This window comes from Lepus europaeus, chromosome X (assembly GCF_033115175.1).
Source record: "Lepus europaeus isolate LE1 chromosome X, mLepTim1.pri, whole genome shotgun sequence".
NCBI classification, from domain to species: domain Eukaryota; kingdom Metazoa; phylum Chordata; class Mammalia; order Lagomorpha; family Leporidae; genus Lepus; species Lepus europaeus.
The window spans coordinates 6,607,760-6,628,314 of NC_084850.1; the positions used below are offsets into that span (position 1 = coordinate 6,607,760).

General features: G+C 36.1%; 1 protein-coding gene across 11 annotated transcripts in view; it reads right to left on the minus strand.

Annotated features, from left to right (window-relative positions):
- The window catches only part of FMR1 (fragile X messenger ribonucleoprotein 1), a 42,591-nt gene that overhangs the window by 2,804 nt on the left and 19,232 nt on the right, over positions 1-20,555 (minus strand). For 2 of the 11 annotated variants that reach the window (XM_062182871.1, XM_062182868.1), the window contains exons 6-16: positions 20,456-20,549; positions 20,256-20,372; positions 17,970-18,140; positions 17,801-17,879; positions 11,686-11,795; positions 10,731-10,865; positions 10,177-10,239; positions 6,799-6,885; positions 3,950-4,145; positions 2,238-2,345; positions 1,711-1,793 (exon numbers count right to left, since the gene is read on the minus strand). In XM_062182871.1, the coding sequence (XP_062038855.1) occupies positions 1,711-1,793; positions 2,238-2,345; positions 3,950-4,145; positions 6,799-6,885; positions 10,177-10,239; positions 10,731-10,865; positions 11,686-11,795; positions 17,801-17,879; positions 17,970-18,140; positions 20,256-20,372; positions 20,456-20,549 (1,243 nt within the window). Of the gene's footprint in view, positions 1-1,710; positions 1,794-2,237; positions 2,421-3,949; positions 4,146-6,798; positions 6,886-10,176; positions 10,240-10,730; positions 10,866-11,685; positions 11,796-17,800; positions 17,880-17,969; positions 18,141-20,255; positions 20,373-20,455; positions 20,550-20,555 lie in introns of all 11 variants that reach the window. The other 9 variants (XM_062182869.1, XM_062182865.1, XM_062182866.1 and 6 more) reach the window with 5 other exon arrangements.

Sequence of the window (20,555 nt, forward strand, 5' to 3'; positions counted from 1 at the left end):
AATTTCCCAGGTTAAGAACTCAACTAAATCACTTTATTAGTTAGCCGTTAGTTTATAAGCTTATATCCCATTATAAGTATGATTAAATTTCTCTGTGTACTGTGAACTCCATTGTCTTAGAGTAGAAAAATGAGAACACTGGTTTCTAGCTTGTATGATAGATCTTCAAAAAGTTCATGGGCAATACACTGTATGAAAAAAAAAGGATGCATGGATTTCAGAGTTTTTTGAAGCAAAATAAAGATCTTTTAATTCCATTCTCCACAAACTTAGCTTTGGAGATAATTTTTGAAAAGGTAATCCTAGAAGGGTATAAAGATTAACATAGTTTAAAAAATAATATTCTAAGAGTTACAAAATATTTTAAGGGCTAACACTGAACATTGCTAACAGAATTCTAGATGGTGTACCAAAGGAAGACCTTGACCAATGGACCTTAAACAACTGACAGTATTCACTTGCCTCAGGTATAAGCGCTAAAAATATCCCAAAATGTTAACTGCAATTTAAAAGTATGTTTAAGTGTTGGATCCAGATGTATGTTTTAAGTGTTTGGTCATCAAGGGTTTAATGTTTTGATCTTTCATCTACTTTCACATGGAAAACATAACTGTTATTCAGTATTCTAAATATAACTATGCACACTTATAAAATACAATGATCAGGTTGCCCAGACCATCAAACACGTCAGTTTAAGTGGGGAATTACCAAAGTGGTACATAAATACCTTTTATTTTTGTAAAGCACATGTATATAAATTTGCCAATCTTTTCATCTAGGCACAAGACCTTTTTTTCTAAGTGAATTCTTAAGAATCAACCAACAGTTAACACTTAAAGTTGCTATGAATTCTTAGGAATATGCCATCAAAGTTTTTACCTTAAGAAATATCCATCATTAACCTTGGGTGTGGTCCTAAACCATTTTACAGTCAGAAAGGAACCCTACTTGGCTTGAGAACTGAAAGTAACAGAAGAATAAGAAAGCATGCATTCTGGAGAATCAGACACCAAGGTCTGAACATCATCCCACCATAGCTATGTGACTATGGATAAAGGACTAAAGCTTCAGTTTCTCAACTATAAAATAAAACAAAACTACTTACCTCCGTGAGCTGCTGTATGATTACATGAGATAAAACATACACAAAGCACTTAGACAAAGGTGCCTGGATATGCTGAGTGGTCACTTAAAATTTACTTAACAATGAGTTTAATTCTGATTAAGATGGGATCCTTAGAATAGACCCTGTCTGTGAATAAGCAGCTGACTGATTTGGCATGGAGACTAGCTGAATATCATCAGTCCTACCCTCAGTACTACTTGTGAGAGGTACTTTCTTTTCCTCATTTAAAGGGAATATTCTATCCTTGTAACTTAAGGGAGAAGAGATCCAGAGAGTTTTCTCAAATCTCTTAATATATTCCAGGATGACTGTTTTTTGGGGGATGAGTGGGCTCACAAATGTGTTATTAAAAATCATAATGTGGCTGTCAAAGTTTTCACAAATGTGAAAACTTTGCATGTTCCCCAGAGAAACTTTATCTGTGCATTTGTCATTAAGGTCTAAGATTACCCACATTATAATGTTGATGGGAAAAAATGTCATACACAAAACTTATACTTTCTGTATATGCTTAAAAATAGACTCACAAATCTCAAACTACCATATTGAAATAACTTAGGTGAAAAGAAGCACAGAGAGTTTACCTGAAGAGATCCATCTGCTGTTCTTCCTTTAGCTTCTCTTGGATTACGTGGACGATTATCTGTTCGGGAGTGATCGTCGTTTCCTATAGCAACGTTTTTTAAAAGTTCAGCAGTTACTGATTCTGAAATGCTTACTTACCATCTTCTATTCAGACCAATCACAGGCTCTAAAGTGTAATCAATAGCTTAGTGAGTCTAGTTATATAATAGTTAATAATCTAGACTGTTACAAAGAAAACAAATATTATAAAAGCATCAGCAGCATTGCAGGACAATCTGAATTTGCAATCAGATGCTATGTTTAGAATCTCTAAAGAAGCTGAACTAATTATCAATGTTTATTCATATATTCTACATGAACTATAAAGGAAGGCTGTATAATATTTTTGCTATGTACCATATAAGTAAGAGCCTACTGTTTTCTTATGGTGATCAGCACAAAACAGGAAAGATGAAATCTTGATAATATTTCATTGCATCACAAAGAGTTATTCACCTTTATTTCTTAATAATGAAAATCTCTGTACCTTTGAAGCCTCCTCCACGTCCTCTTCCTCCCTGTCCTCTTCCTCCCCCTCCACGCCGCCGTCCGTCTCCTCTGCGCAGGAAGCTCTCCCTCTCTTCCTCTGTTGGAGCTAATGACCAATCACTGAGTTCGTCTCTGTGGTCAGATTCTGTTTCAGAAGCATTTGATGCTTCAGAATTAGTTCCTATCGAGAGTTAAAAGTTATATACCATTGTCCGACTTTAAAAAAAAAAGGTTAAAAGAAGCTTCCAGAGACGTTTCAGGGGTAATTCAATACTTTTCCCAATTTATAAGCCCACCACAAACAAAAAATTATCATCTACCATGTTGTAAAATAAAAGTTTTTAAATTCAAATTGAAGGGCATTGCAATATTTAAGGTAATTTTGGTCATAAACAGTTTTGGATCTCCTTTTTAAAAAGGGAATTTTATTATAGTCACCTAAGTTCAAACCCAAATGTGACACATCATTAAACAGCTGTGTTCCTTTACACATCTGTGCCCTCTGGAGGAAAAGTTGTCTCCATCAGTTAAATGCAATACCCTGACAAACAAAACCTCTATGAAGAGAGCTCCTTTTAACAAGATTTAGAAATGGACAGAGGGCAATCTATGGATTTTGGTTTTGGGAGGTGGCAAAGGCCATCATGACAACTGTCTCCAAAAAGGGTCTGTTGTGGGTTCAGGGTTTGGACCTTGCTGAAAGACAGGTATGTTTGCCTTACGCTTAGTTCACAATTTTCCCTCCCACTCCCACTAAAACAACTGTGATAATTCATGTCGGGTTACTATAATAAACCTATTGTGCCTGAGGAGGTTAATGACACAGATATGGAAATAGGGGAAAAGAGTTCCACAGTGAGGTAGAAATTTATAGGTAAAAGAATAGACTGTTGGAAGAGGGGTTAGGGTTAGGTTCAAAGTTGGCCATAGGAGTAGACGACTCTCCCGGACTCCAGAATATCACTCTACTACCTCTCTCTCTTCCTCTGTTGGAGCTAATGACCAATTATAGCTTCACCATTATAGCTTCATTCCTGTGGATCTTGTAGCTTTTCCATCTTAAAGAGTTCCTTTTTGAAATGCAAATATTTGTGAGATGGATTATACCTTATACCATCATTAGCAAGTTACATAGTAGATACACAATTGAGCAAGAAAGACAGTAGGCACTGGCAGGTGGGGACCTGGCTCACCAAAAGGTACTGGGAGAGTAGAAAGAAGCAAGGACAGAAGAGCTGGGAAGGCAAAGAAACTTTGCCTGTTCTTGACTATGCCTAGGGTTGACTTTGGCCATGCCACTCAAAATCACCTTATGACCCACAGGATATAGACCCCTGATTTACACGGTGCATCAAGAAGTATGACCAGCACATGCCTAACAAAAAATGAGCCACAGTACACAAGTGGAAAACGTTTTGGCTACACAGTAATAAAATCAGGAGAGGCCTTTTAGAAAGCCATCAACACACAAGGGCTTAAGCAGATTTATCCACAATCAGAACATGGACAGAACTCATACTCGCCCTGTTTACTATGTGTGTTATTATCAGATTTTCACTCTGTAAGTCTCTTGTAACACAATGTGACCCACTATGAATTGAAAATCACGTAGTGAGAAATTGTTACAATGGGGTTCTAATGAGTATTAGAGATTAGCAGCTATTAAGTCTAGAACAGATAAAGTTACTGAGTAAAATGCTTAGTTTGTACCTGAAGTATATCCGGGACCGCGTCTGCCGTGCCCCCTATTTCTGTAAGGTCTACTACCTCGACCCATTCCTTGACCATCATCAGTCACATAGCCTTTTTCCTTATCTGTACGATTTGGTGGTGGTCTAGAACTAGCTCCAATCTGTCGCAACTGCTCATCAATTTGTAATCTCTCCAAACGCAACTGGTCTACTTCCTATTTAAAATATACAAGATAACAGTAAAAATAATTTGACATTTTACTTAATAATACCTTTCTCCTTTTCATCAGATAAAAAGTATACTGGAAATACTTCAATTTCAGTTCTAAATTTACAGTAAACACGATTACACAGAATTACCAGGAAAGTAAAGGGTCTCCTTAAAAAGAAAATAACTACAGCTAACAGATTATTGATGTCCTGAGTTAGAGATATAACAAAAGTACTCTACAATAAAATAATATTGAATAAAACTTAAAGCTGCTTGATTTGGCACTATTATCCAATTATTCTACTGCTAAGGCAGATATGGTAGTTTTGGGACTTCTTGATGAGAAGACATGGAATAAAACAATGCTAAAATGTATAAAGACCAATAACATTTAAGTTTAACCAGCTAGCCTTAAAAAACACACATTGTAAGTAATCTTAATTAAAACAACTTTCCAAATGATATCTTAAATTTATAAAGCACTATAAATTGAGTATGGGCCCTTTTTTTGTTTTATAAGAACATATGGGTATACTATCTTTGGATGTGATTATACAATTAAGGAACAATTATTTTCCATGAACTGAATGAAAACACTGATATTCCTTACTTGAGGGGAAAAAAACCTACTTAGCGTCTGGCCAAAACAGCAAGATGTTATATAATGCCTTGAAAACCTCTAAAAGACCACAATTCTCCTAGATCAAGAATAACAAACAGAATAAATTTAACTGATCAAAATATACAACTGAGGTACACTGACAGGTTCTTAACACACATTGCTCCCACTAAACTGGGTTCTGTAAATCCAGATGAAACTGCCTCTCAAAGTCCTTCCAATCTAACCATAAACAATGCATTGACAGGCTACATGGAATCAGATCCTTTACTACAGTAGTACTGGTGTCTCTCTCAAGCAGAGGTCATTATAGTGACAGCCTATATTCAGGGATGGGGAACCCTTTTTCTGCCAAGGGCCATTTGGATATTTGTATCATCATCCATGGGCCATACAAAATTATCAACTTAAAAATTAGCTTGCTACAGATTTATTGAATTTTGAGTCCTGCAGACCAAATGATTTGGTGGGTCTTAAATGGCCTGCAGACTGGACATTCCCATCTCCTGGTGTATATGAACAGTCACTGAAGAAGGACCTGTAAAACGGAGTTTCTAAAATCTTGGTGTGACATCTAGAAATGAATGGTCAGGTAAGAATTTCAGTGAGTTTCAGCTGTGCAGTGAACCAGACTCTGCTTTGCTTAGGACTTGAGAAAAAGACTACAGATGAGTGGCTTCCTTCCTTCAAAGGTATAGTATTTGCTCATGTATTGGGTGTATCTTGCAAAACAGGTATTCCAGGTTATCCCACTGGGAAAAGCAGTCACGTTCTAGTGAAAGATGCCAGATGGGAAAGAATGGCAACAGGACAGCTGCCAATAACCAAAAGACATACAGTTGTGAACAATAAAATTGAAAGATTTAAGAGAGAACATCAGTGAAAAGAACAAAGGATTTGATAGAATGCATCCCTAACTCTCCAGGTCTTCCTAATTATTTAAGATAAGACTATGAAGAAAAACATTCAAGAGACTACACATAACACACTGTACAACAAACAAAAAAACAAATAAGCAAATCAAAGAGGCATCCTACCCATGCAAACCTTGCTAGATGAAGCATTCCCACCTTTGATTATTAACTGATTACCCTAAAAATGAATGAAATGCCTAAGATAAAATCATTTACTTTTATTTCTTCAAGAAATTATCAAAAATTCTTAAGATAGCAACACAAATAAAATAGAAAGATGGATTACATTTTAAAGACTATTTTAGATCAGCTATATAATTCTGATTTGTATGTATACAAAGAAGAAGTTACAAAAATGAAATCGGTAAGGTTCCATTTTGATAAATTTAGAACATGTTGGCTACAAAGAATTTCAAAAATGCTCCCAGTCTGGGGAAGTAACTTGGCTAAAGTTGCATAGCTAGCTCACAGCCAAAAAATGGAAGCAAATTACTAGATTGCCAATCCAGTGCTCTTTTGATTACACACTGTAGCCTCTTTTCACCACACATTGCAGCCTCTTGGTTTCTACCTTCTAGTTTGCAATCTAGAAATCTAGAGGGAGAAACTGACAGGTACTAAAATGAGCAAATAAAAGACACAAATCATTTACAATTCAAATAACCAAGTATATAGAAAGATATGAAGGACAAACATGTAAACAGAGGACAACTTCTTGAAATGCTGAGATTTCCTTGGTAAGTGACATAAAAGGTTACAGAAACGTTAAGGGTTACTGACACAAGATTTGGCCTGGAAATAAACCACGAAAGCTAGAAAGGATCATCTAGGTTAGAAGGCTATGTATAGGATCACCTAAACTGACTGTTAAGTGTTTAACAGAAGAATAAGGGAGCACACAGGAATTTACTGAGAACTGAGACATTAATCTTAAATTTGTAATGATGAAAAACTGAATTGTTTTTAGAAGCAAAATAAGCTAACCAAAGTGAGCATTTTTTCTATTTACATATCATACACTGCTATACACAAGCTAAATGAATCCTAAGTGCTGAAAGATTTACTATGGACTATTTACATATTAGTACAAAAGGATTAGAAGTTAAAGTTCTTTTTGTTCTCACCTTTAAATAGTTCAGGTGATAATCCAAAAGAACAGTAGCATTAGCGATGCTGTCCTTTGTTCCCACAAAAACAAATGGTACCATACCCTGAAAAAAATCGCAATAATAAATCTAAAAAATTAATGAAAAATTAATCTGAAAAATATAAATAGTGACTAAATCCCTAGCACAGGGTCTGGTGAACAGGAGGCACAAAACTTTGTTGAAAATAAAAATCAATACATAAAAGCCAAAGTAGTTGGTGTATTTTGTACATCTGTGAATAAGGACAGATCATTAGAGTAACCCTTTAAATCCATCAGATTATGTTTTATATACTACTATTAAATGTTGGCAAAAACTACAAATATATAATTCAGAATTATACAAGCTTTATTACATCTATATAAATAAAATTAACAGTTTAAAATATTCTAAATTATTTATAACATTAAAAAATTCAAAATTAGATACCAGGGATACAAAAGTAAAAACGCTAACAATTGTGTTATTTCTGTCAACAGAGAACAAACAAAGCAAAAAAGAATCAGGGTTAATAAAAATACAATAATTAATCTGTTGAGACAAAAAAATTTAGGAACATCCATGAGCATAAAGATAAGCAAGCCCAGAAACATTTCAATAATATACTCTGAAAGTTTCAAAAGGCTGACAGATAAGGAAGGTTTAATTTCTCTCTGTATACTACACTTTAGTATAAGAATAGATTTTTTGAAAGGCATATACTAAAACTCTGTTCTTTTAGCTCATCAGCATAAATGACAAAATAAATTATTTCTTGTTACAAGTTATAAGGAAGCCTAAACAGTTGTGTAAATATCTAGCAACTATGAGACAGACATTCTAAATGGAAACCAGTTCAACATTTTGCTTCTGAAGAACTGCATAATGTTACTGATATTCACAAATAACCACCAAGAAGCATATGGAAACTTTGGTGTGGATATAGTATAATTTTTAGACAAAGTTAAAAGGTAAGAAAAGCCTAATAATGACCTTTCATTTGATAGGTATGGCTACAGTTGAGCTGCTTTTGCCTGCTTACATTCAGTATACCACATCTTAAAGGTATGTGGGGACTTGAACAAGCTTTTCTTTTTCCTTTCGTGTGAATGTGACAATTGATAGGCAATAAAACTGAACACTTAGAAAATCCTGCTACCAGGGGCCGGCACTGTGGTGCAGTGGGTTAAAGCCCTGGCCTGAAGTGCCGGCATCCCATTTTTTTTTTTTAAGATTTATTTTATTTATTTGAAAGAGTTAGAGAGAGAGGTAGAGACAGAGAGAGAGAGGTCTTCCATCCGATGATTCACTCCCCAGATGGCCGCAATGGCCGGAGCTGCGCCGATCCAAAGCCAGGAGCCAGGAGCTTCTTCCAGGTCTCCCACGTGGGTGCAGGGGCCCAAGGACTTGGGCCATCTTCTACTGCTTTCCAAGGCCATAGCAGAGAGTTGGACTGGAAGTGGAGCAGCCGGGACTAGAACCGGTGCTCATATGGGATGCCGGTGCTTCAGGCCAGGGCGTTAACCCGCTGTGCCACAGTGCCGGGCCCAATAAATAAATCTTTAAAAAAATCCTACTGATAAGCTGACCTTAATCCGGTAGGCAAGGCACTGCCTCCTAGTAGCAACAACCACCTACAACAGTAAGATGCTGCTGAAAAACCATAGGCTTCATATGGCTCTGTGGCATAGCAGGTTAGGCCACCGTCTGCAGCATATGGGATGCCAGTTCAATTCCTGGATGCTCCACTTCCCATCTAGCTCTCTGCGAACGAGCCTGGGAAAGAAGCAGAAAATGGCTCAACTGCTAGGCTCTTGAATCCACATGGGAGACCCAGAGGAAGCTCTGTCTGGCCCAGCTGTGGCAGTTATGGCCACTTGGGGAGTGAACCAGCAGATGGAAGATCTCTGCCTCTCCCTCTCTCTAACTCTGCCTTTCAAATAAAATTAATCTTTTAACAAAAAAGAATCAGATTTTTGAGAATCAGATATCTTTTTAAAAAAATTTGTTACTATCAATCTTTCTTCAAGATTTCTTTATTTGAAAGGCAGGATTATAGAGAGGCAGAGGCAGAGAGAGAGATTTCTCATCTGCTGGTTCATTCCCCAAGCGGCCATAAAGGTTAGAGCTGGGCCAAACCAAAGCCAGGAGCTTCTTCCAGGTCTCCCATGCAAGTGCAGGGGCCCAAGCATCTGGGCCATCTTCTATTGCTTTCCCAGGCCATAGCAGAGAGTTGGATTGGAAGAAGCAGCTGGGACTCGAACCAGCGTCTATGTGGGATGTGCAGGTGGCAGCTTTATCTGCTATGCCACAGTGCCAGCCTCCAGATCTCTTTTCTTAAAAAAATTAAAACAGGGGGCTGGCTCTGTGGCATAGAAGGCTAAGCCTCTGCCTTTAGTGCCAGCATCCCATTTGGGTACCGGTTCAAGACCTGGCTGCTCCACCTCCAATTCAGCTTCTGCTATATGTCATTCCATATGATGGAATGAATGCCACATACTCCCCCCTAGGTCAAATATCACTAAAATCTCCTTTAAAATACTTAGATTTATTTTGGAAAAAATATTTTAAAATCATTTTCTCTTTCAGTATGTCCAAACTGTGGGAGTACTCAGGAACCATTCTTGTGAGCCAGAACAATAAATCAAAAGGAAGAAAGGATGGTGGCCTTCAATGCAGAAACCAAGAAAAAGTGATTCCCTGTTCTGGAAAAAGAACTGGACTTTCCAGCAGAGAGGAATATTCAATTTGCTTGCAGTTACAGTTTTCTTTGTAAAATGGTAGTTTTGCTTTTAATCTCTTGTGAGTCATAGCATCTTCTCCATAAACAGTTTTCAGGGTCAGATAGGGGCCCTTGCCCTCAAGGAGCTTACAATATGGTTGATTGAGATCCACAAGTAAACCATCTATATATGAGTGCTATGTTAGGTGTGAACACATTGGAGCACAGAAAGGGGAAGGCTCTCAACCCAGTTGGAAGACCCGTGGTAAGTACAGAACAGTTTCAGCGTACGGTTAAAGTGAGGTGGCAAGTGGGGGACAAAGAATACTCCAGACAGAGTGAAACCCATATATAATTCTAGAAGCAAAGGAGTACGATAATGTTCAGAGAACTCCAAGTATTTCAGTATGACTCAAGCTTCTCTAGAGTGCAGGGAGAAAGCTGGGGAAGAGATGACACTAAACAAGTAACCAGAATAGGGCTTATAAGCAGAGTGAAGGTGTTTGAGCTGTATCCCCAGCAATGGATTCACAAATCTAAAAACACTCCTCTACCAGTCCCAACCATGAAGATCACTTGTAGTCTTTTTTAATAAGGGGAATAAACATTAAAATATAAATTTAAAATGTATTTTTCAAGGAATATTTTCCTACCTGCCAAGCCTTGAGTTCAGGTTTCTGGGATTCCCCTGCTACAGTTGATGAAACCACTAACACCTAAAGCAGTATAAGGAATGCAAGTGATGTCATTAACTATAACAAATGATACACAGAAGCCTGAACGCAGGACTTTCACTGTAGGACTTCTAAACCCACTTCCAAATAGTTAGGTTAGTTCAAATAGTGAATTAAGTCTCTAAAGCATGGTTTTAAGCAACTAATACATGTAAGGGAAGGCACATTTTGAACTATAACATCTGAAAATTTAAGACACAGTATGGAAAAAACAAAGTCCACCCTCAAAAAAAAAATATGCAACCCAGGTATTCTGTGTTTATAGCATAAGATATGTCACTGAATCAACTGGAATATATGTATTATTTTGGTCTATAGTATCTCATAACCTGGCAATCAGATTTGAAAAAAAAAAAAAACAGAACATAAGCATCCTGTAAGTCTAACCAGAGAAAATACCAAAAATACCAACTGTACCATCTGAGTTGAAGAAATTCCTTTTAGTGTAATTCAAAGTGACAAGTAATTCTTACCCTCTGGACTTTTGTACTGTTAGGCTGAGAAAAATGGGTGCTGTTTTCCTTTATATCTAAATGTTTTTTTTCTTCCGACGTATTGGGTCCAACCCTTGAATTATTGGAAGGTAAGGAATTTGGTGGTATAATTTCCTTGGTAAAAACAGAAAAAATTCAAAAATTCAAATTTTAAAATATTAAGTAGCTATATTATTGTATCAATGGTCATATTTTAAGAAAATAAATAACAAGTTTGATATAAAAATTAAAGAATGCAAAAATAATGCAGTAGAGAATCCCGAAGGATTTAAGCCTCATCTAAAAAAAACGTTCATGAAAGAAGGCTAGATATGTGAAAATTATGACACTCAAGGGGATAGTATTTTAAACAAATAAAGTATTGTACAGAAAGGCACACCTTCACCTTCTCTACCTCACAGAAATAGTTTAAAGGTTATTCCCAAAAGCATATATTCAGGAAGATAAAAGTCAGGGTTACAAAATTTAAAGATGAGAACCTTGGGAAACACCCATTATTTCCACCCCCTCCTCAAATTTAAACATGCATACCACACAGTTCCCAAACTCAAAAAGCCAAAGGATAAAGGCCAGAAAACCTAACCTGTGTCACAATTTTGTCTTTGTCTTTGCCAGTAACATTAACTAACACTTGAAAAATGCCCTATCAGTAAAACATTTTTGTGTATATTATTTCATTAATGTGTCATTAATGTCCAATTCAATGATGTATGTTTCATATTTTAAAAATGTATGACTACCCATTTTAAAGTAATTTAAATAGGTTAAAATGACCAATACAAAGTCAAATCACTAGAAGACACATGAATCACATCAGACATGCTTGATTGTTCAGAATATTTATATTCACATTATCTGCATATTACAGAGGCCTCTAAAATAATGTCAACTAAAACCTGTTTTAGATAAGCCAGAAACATATATGGCAACATACCTCTTCTTGTGCAACATTTTTCTCATTTTCAGCCTCAATTCTCACCCTCACAACTCCTGACTTGTCCACAATCTCTTGAATCAGTTTCCCATTTTTTCCTATTACTTTGCCTAGAAAACGAATAATGCATGTTTGATTTTAAAAACATATTTGTAAACTATCTTATCACATTCACCCATTCATATATACACAAATTTTATAGACATACACATACACACTCATAAATGAATTCTAAAATTTCAATACTAAAGCAGAAACTATGTTCAGAAAGACAGAGTTAAACTAGTTTTCTGTTTCATTAGGTCATCATAGTTTAAATTTCTTTGGTAAGGTACAGAATTAATAGTTGTGAACTAACTGGATAATTTTTAATTGCTAATGCAGTTTAAGAGTCTTATTTTGCATAAAATAATACACTTTAAATGTGCTGGTACTGTGATGTGTATCACTGTTTCTGTAAATTTCTACAAAAGGAATTAAGGAAAAGGAGTATAATAGCAAATATGTTTGTTCATTTCCCAATTTGAATTTCTATATGTATCAGATTTAAATCTGCTTCTTTCTTCACAGTAAATATTTCTAAAATTATGTACGGCACATTTATAAAAGATAGCCTAAATTTTAAAATGGCTTAAGTAGTTATACATAGATCTAGAAGGAACATAATTCCTCAGGCCAATGTGTTAACAGAATATTATTCCTGTGCATTAGCAACAAATTATAGCAGAATATTAGAAGGTAAGAAGATTAGTCATAGAGTAAAAGACAAAACAGACTTTAAGATAACTCAAAATTACAATGAAAAAGCTTAAAACCAGTTTTATTCTTCAGTAACATCTGTTAAATCTCCAAAGCCTTTAAGTACTAGAAACAAATAATTAATTATTTTATCATTTTATAAAATTGAATCATATATACCTAAATAAGAGCCCAGTGAAAAAGGCCATCTCACAACAGGATCTTGTAAATTTGTGACTCTTGTAATAAGAATGTAACGTGGGAACTCTTGCATGTATGGCTGGTTCAATCCCTTTATAACTTCTCTTGACTGGTTACTGATCAGTGAACAGAACTGACACCACTAAATCAGGACTACTGATCTAAGTGCTTCTGTCAATTATTTCTGCTCTTTTTTTTCAAATGAAAGGGTAAAGGGAGAGAAACTATCTGGAATCTTCACATATTTTGCTTTCAGTCTACAACATATATTTTCATAAATTAATGATGATTTTAATGTTAACTACAGCTGACTGAATAAAGCAATTCACTATCATGCAATACTTCTTATGACAGCTCCATAAATAAAGATCTGGCTTGCCAAATCCTATAGAAAAACAAATTCTGAAAAGTCTTGATGTTCCCAGTGTTGTAGTGGACGATGTTGAAAACAGAATTCTGGTTTTACTGAACAGAAATGCAATGGTTTGAACAGGAACTAGAATGATTTATTTCAGCAAACTTTCTGGAGAAAGGCTGATTGATTCTGGGATCCTCTTTCCAGGTGGAATCCACTTTTAACATTTTAAAAAAATAATTCAATCCAATTATACATTACATAGTTATTTCCAAAGCCCAGTGGACAATTTAGTACAATTCTGCTTTACAAAAATAGTTCACACAAATAGATACATGGATACTCTTCCCATTTAATTATTACAACTCTGTGAGATGTATGCTATGATCATATTTGTTTGACAAGAAAAGAACACTAAGAGGAGCTAAAACAACTGGCAAAAGTCGCACAAATACTGAAAAATGAATGAAGTAAGACCAAAATCTAGATCTAACTCAAATGCCCAGGCACTTTCCTTTACAATCATGCCATACTACAAACTTCAATAAAACTGATAACAAGTTTCTGTCTGTTGGTAATTAAAAAAAAATTCTATTTGAGCTAGTTTTTTTTTTTGAGAAAAATATTGTTTCTGGTGTTATGTTAATTGCATAGGAAAATGTTTATGATTTTACGAGGGGATCGTCAAAGAGTTCATAGAAAATGTATATTATTAAAAATTAGGTAAGATCTTCAACTTCTTTACACCAAAATAAATTTGTACCAACTTGCTATAAAATATCTGATCAGAATTTAGTTTGAGGCATTAAGAAGGATAAGACACAAATTTAAAGAGTCTCTATCAGAGCAACATGAATTCTGCTAAAATTGAGATGCAAACATCAAATTGATGATGAAGTTTTTGGTGGAAGAATGGTGAAGTCACTGATGCTTTATGAAAGGTTTGTGGGGATAATGTCCCAAAAGAATCAGAAATTTAGAAATGGAGAACTCATTTGAAAATGTTTATTTTTTTCATCTACTTGAAAGGCAGAGTGACAAGAAAAGTATTTTCCATCTGCTGGTTTACTCCGCAAATGCCTGCAACAGCCTGGCCTGTGCCAAAGCCAGAAGCCCAGAACTCCATCTGGTTCCCTCAAGTGGGTGGCAGGGACCCAAGCACTTAATCCATTATCTGCTGCCTACCAGGATTCATGAGAAAGAAGCTGGATCAGCAGTGGAGCAGCCTGGCTGGACTCAAACCAGCATTCCAAGTAGTGGCTTAAATCCACTGTGCCATAACATCCTCCCTAGGATAACTCACACTAAGAAGGAACAAGATGATGTTGAAAGATGAAGCCTACAGTGGTGGTAAACCATCCACACCAATTTATTTGTGAGGACAAAATTAGTGTTATTCATGCTCTAGCTAAAGAGGATCAATGATGAACAAAAACAACAGCCAACACCACAGACTTAAATTGGTTCAGTTCCAGAGTTTGTGGTCACAAAAGGCTTCCATTGCCTTGGCAGCTCATGGCAAGAGCCTCGAGCGATCACTGACATCATACATAAGAGTGTTAATTGTTAAATTAACAACAGGAGTCACTGTGCACTTACACTCCAATGTAGGACCTCTGTTCTCAATGAGTTGTACTATGAGAATTAACTGCAAAACTTGTTCTCAAACAGTACTTTATACATTGTGTGTGTGTGTATGTGGGTGCAAACTGTTGAAATCTTTACTTAGCATAGAGTTGGTCTTCTGTATATAAAGTTAATTAAAAATGAATCATAATGAAGAATGGGATGGGAGAGGGAGTAGGAGGGGGGAGGGGAGTGGGGCTAGGAAGGTGGGTATGGAGAGGAAGAACCACTATATTCCTAAAGTTGTACCTATGAAATTTGCATTCATTAAACAAAAGCTTTTAAAAAAAGAACATCTGTGTTTTATACACAAAAAAAATTAGATATGGGGTATTTTACAGATGTTTTTCTTATTATTCCTGATATGTTTTTATATATAATATATATAGTCAGGTATATGCAAAATGTCAAAATATAAACAAAACTTTAAAAATAAAAAAGGTTCAGTTTATACAACTCTAGACTCAAAATTTAAAGAGCAGAGCTCTCAATGGAAATATGAAACAAGTGGCAGGGCTAGCGCTGTGGCGCAGCAGGTAAAGCTGCCACCTGCAGCAGCGCCGCATCCCATATGGCACCAGTTAAAGTTCTGGCTGTCCTGCTGTTCTCTGCTATGGCCTGGGAAACAGTAGAAGATGGCCCAACTCCTTGGACCCCTGCACCTGCGTGGGAGACCCTGAAGAAGCTCCTGGCTCCTGGCTTCGGACCGGCACAGCTCCGGCTGTTGTGGCCATCGAGGGAGTGAACCACTAGATGGAAGACCTCTCTCTCTCTCTGCCTCTGCCTCTCTGTAACTCCGCCTTTCAAATAAATAAATACATTTTTTAAAAGAAACAAACAAGTGCCACTAAGATCCTGAAGCATTTCTTGGCTGAATCATAACAGGAGATGAAACATGGCTTTATTAGTATGGTTCTGACAACAAAGCACAATTAATGCAATGGTTTTCAAGAGGTAGAAATGGTCCAATCAAAACAAAGAGACTGGTCAAGAACAAAGGTCATGACAACAGTTTTTGGGATGCTCAAGACATTCTGCTTGTCAACTCTCTGGAGGGCCAAAGAATGACAACAACATCTGCTTATTAAGAGAGTACTTTGAGACAAAGTTTTAGCCAAAAAAACACCTTGGAAAACTTGACTAGTCTTTCTCCACCATGACAATGCGCCTGCTCATTCCTCTCAAACAAGGACAATTTTGTGAGAGAGTTTCAAAGGAAAATCATTAGGCATTCACTTCACAGTCCTAATTTCACTCCTTCTGACTTCTTTTTGTTTCCCAATCTTAAACAACCTTTAAAGGGCATGCAATTCTCTGCAGGTATATAAGATTTCACTGACATGGTTAAATTCTCAGTATCCTCAGTTCTTTAAGGGATGATATAAAATGGTTGATACCATTGCTTACAAAAGTGTTTCAAACTTGATGGAACTCATTAATAAAACTTAGTTTTTTATTTTTATCTTTTAATTCCATTTTTCTACATGAAGTTCCCTTGTATGCTACCAAAAAGCAGGCTTAGTGGCATTGAAATAATGTAAACAAAATACATAGTAAGACCACACATCACTTTCTATAATCAGCCAAGATCTCAAGTAAAAAGATAAAAGGTGTATTGACAGGGGTCAGTGTTGTGGTGCAGTGAAAATAAGCCATTGCTTAGAACAGCAGCATCCCATATCAGAGCGCCAGTTCAAGCCCTGGTTACTCTGCTTCTGACCCAGCTTCCTGTCTGGGAAGGCAATGGGAGATTATCTAAGCTCTTGGGCCCCTGCTACCCATTTGGAAGACCAAGATAGAGTTCCTGGCTCCTGGCTCCTGACTCTGGGCTGGCCCAGCCCTGGCTATTGCAGCCACCTGGGGAGTGATCCAGTTACTCTGCCTTTCAAATAAATAAAATCCTTTAAAAATGTATAGGTAGCATATTCCAATTCTATTTATAAACTAAAAACATAAAACCTATGTAGCTTTCTTGAGGAAAATACATCTGATTCTGACAAGATCTACTAAAGATACCAATAACACTTGGGAATATTGGTGAGAACTTCCTAGGTGGTAATGGTCATGAAACAATACTCAAGTCAAAATGAAGAACTGCCATTGGCTTTGTAGGAAGTTTCAGGGACATCTGATATTAGGTACATTCAGATCTTCAACCTTGAGATAATTAAAATGATTTTTATTGGAGCAAGCATTGTGGTGTAGAGGGTAAAGCTGTCCCTGCGACACCAGCATCCCATATGGGTGCTGGTTCAAGTCTCAGCTGCTCCACTTGCAATTCAGCTCCCTGGTAAAAGCCTGGGAAAAGCAGCAGCAGAGGGCCCAGGTGTCTGGGACCCTGCCACAATGTTCGAGACCTGGAAGAACCTCCTGTATACTGGCTTCAGCCTGGCCCAGCCCTAGCTGTTGCAGCCATCTGGGGAGTGATTTCTCTGCCTCTCTGTCTCTCCCTCTCTGTAACAGACTTTCAAGTTAATCTTTAAAAACATAAAATGAATATTATCACTTTATAGTGCCATGAGGGAGATCAAATACAAATCTAGTCCAAATTAGAAAGTCTCCATTCATTTTGTAAAATCGTGTGATAAAGAGGCCAGCATTGTGGTATAGTGGGTAAAGCCACTGCCGGTGATACTAGCATCCCATATTGGTACCATTCAGTGTCCTGGCTGTTCCACTTTCAATCCAGCTCCTTCCTAATGGCCTGGGAAAGCAGCAGAAGATGGTCCAAGTGTTTGGCCCTTCCCATCCATGTAAGAGTCCTAGAAGAAGCTCCAGGCTCCTGGCTTTGGCCTGGCCCAGCCCTGGCCGCTTGGGGCCATCTGGGAAGCAAACATGTAGGAGAAAGATATTTTTCTCTCTCTTCTTCTCCCTCCCCCTTATCTTTCTGTATCTCTTTTAAATAAAATAAATAATCTTAAATATATATAGCAAAAGGATAAGTAAAATGTATCCTTTCAGGCATTAGTAGGTTTGATCTAGCAAAGCACTCTCTTTTGCACATCTTCTGAAAATATAATCTTTGAGTATTATACTGATCAAATATTTTTGGTACACTATAGCAACAGACCACACTTTAAAAATCATATTTCAATTAAATAATACCTTTGAGTGAGGGGAAATGAATTTCCATTGGCATATACATTGTGTAAATTTTGTTTTTTTGGTACATGTTAACAAATATTTCTCACTCACCTACTAAGTTCCTTGGAACTTGTATGACATCTTCAGCAAATTCAAGAAAACTTCTAGCCTTTTTCACTGCATCTTGATCCTAATAAAAACAAGGGAAAGTTTGATGACAAAAATCAGCCAGCTGAAATACTCATTTGAGGTAGAAAAAATTATTTACCAAAATAATTACCTCTCCATAAATATGAAATGTGCAGGTATCTTCATCGAGATCAATAGCAGTGACCCCAGGTACTTTTCTAGCTTGCTGAATATTAGCACCATGAGTACCAATAGCTAGACCCATCAGATCTTCTCGTACAATAAACTGTTCATGAAACCTTGAGGCAAGCTGCCTTGAACTCTGAAGAGAAATGTATATCTGATGAATATGCTGTGTCAATTAATAAGATAATTGTAATCAGGTCAGCCATGTAAGTTATCATGACCCTGTATATCAGGGGCCAGTAAATTAGTTTCAGTAGAAAACTAATTTTGGAAACTATCTCCCACAGTGTAAATACTTTTTAGGTTACTTAATGTCTATACTATTTGATAAATTTTTGTTAATAGGAAAGAGCTTGTTGACAATTTTCCAAGGTTACTTTTAAAAACCTATTTGTAAGTCTGCTTTAGTTAAGTAATGACATCAACAACATAGTAACTAAGAAGCAGAAGATATTATGCTCAAATAAAACCCAGCTCATTTGGTCTGACAGACTCCTTGTTACAATACTCATCTTTATAAAATTTTTTCTTATTTATTAAAGGATATAAATGTATGTATTTTTTTAAAAAGTACTTTTTAATAATTAATCAATGGTACTGTGATCTAAGCATCTCTCTGATGAAGTGATGACATTAAAACCCTCTCTTCCTCCCCAAATTCAAGAAAGGAACCATAACATTTGTTGGTAGAGGAGTTAAAAATGAATGACCATAGATCATGTCAAAGATTTAAAACCAATCCTAGTTTGCATCTGAAACCTAAAATAAGATCAGAGTCTGTAAGACCTAGTGATCTGGATCCACGATTAAGTACAATGAGCTCTTTCAAATATTCAGTGGTGATGAAACTAAGTTAAACTGCAACCCCAAACTTGTGGATAATCATGTTTAACAAGAGTATCAAAATTTCATGTTTAGTTCTAGCATGCTATTAATGAAAACCAAACATATTAGTGGCTCATGTTGAAAAATGCAAACTTCTTATAGGTATATGTGGTTCTCTTTAATATTAGTAGTGACAAAAGATAGGCATGCATACTAGTCTCTCATTATTCAACGCACCTGGTAATTTGAATAAATGCACATATCTGGTATAAACAATTTTACAAATAAAACATCTTTTTATTAACTATAAAACATACAAAATACTCCTAGGAATTTCAAAAGGTCATATTTTTTGAGTCCTGGTTCATTAATCTGATTCATTCTTTTCATTGATACCTCATTGATAAATGGTAAACCAAAGATAGGATTACAAATCATTTAAGAATTAGATATGTAAGAGGAGGCATAGAAATATATTTCCTTTAATACTCACAATGAGCAAAGAGGTTGCTCTGCTCTAAAAGTTATGAGAGAATTGCTAAAGAAACCACAAAATTATGAACATAGGGACATTAAGAAAGAATGAAAGCAAAAACAATTAAATAGACTCCCCATGGCCAGAAGGAAACCAAAGTAGCAAAAGGAGATTTAAATTTTTCCTCTATTAAGAGTTCAGCACTCACACATCAAGTTGGAAGGCAGAAAATTTTACAAGACTATAGCTTTGACTACCTTCTCCTTTAAAATGCAGTTTAGAACTCCTTTTTTTTCTTTACTATTTCAACTGAATGATGTTTTCCTCTATCAAAATGAATGAGGAACTCTTGAGTTTGACAGTAATATACTTCAGTTGTCACATTAAACTAAATCAAGTTTCTATGGCAATGGATGGACATACTAGATAGTTATCAATGAAAATAAATGTATGGTGATGAAAATTATTGGAGAATTAATAAAAGTAGATAAAATGCACCTTAAGAGACGAAATAGTAAGTTAGGGAAATAGCCTCTGCCAGGAATCTGAAGACAGGAGTTTTAAAGAGTGACAATCAATTAGAATGATGAAGTTCTATACCCTTTTAAACAGAGATAAACATACACAATGAAAGGAATGATTAGATATTTAAATACTCTCTAGTACTTTAATGATAACATTATATGGAAGAAATATTGCCTCATTTTATTAGCAGCTCTAACTTCTAGTAAAAGTGAACTGATTAGAAGCCCCTTAATATACATAAACTTCTACTTAATTTGGTAACCTTAGGCATGAAAACTTTAGTATGATTATGCTTTTGTACAATATTCTACTATAAAGAATTGTTAACAAATGATAAATAAATGCCAAGCTGCCCCCTATTTTTTGGAACTGTATAGTTATTGTTTCTAGACAGTCTTAAAAGCAGTGCTAGGGAAAGTGTCATACCTCCAGCTGCTTACTGGCTTCTTCATTTCTCAGTATCAGAGACAACTTAGTGCGCAGACTCCGAAAGTGCATGTCAATCAGCATATGTGCTCGCTTTGAGGTGACTTCATTGATGGACTAAATTATATAAGTTAACAAGATTATTATCAAAACAAATACTCCAAATGAAATATACCATAAGACAACTCAAAAACACTCACCAAAATGACAAGCTGGTAATTTTCTGGATCGTAAGTTACAGCAAAGGCACCAACTGCCTTTTTAAAGTCCTTATGTGCCGATTCTTTGGCACACCTAGAA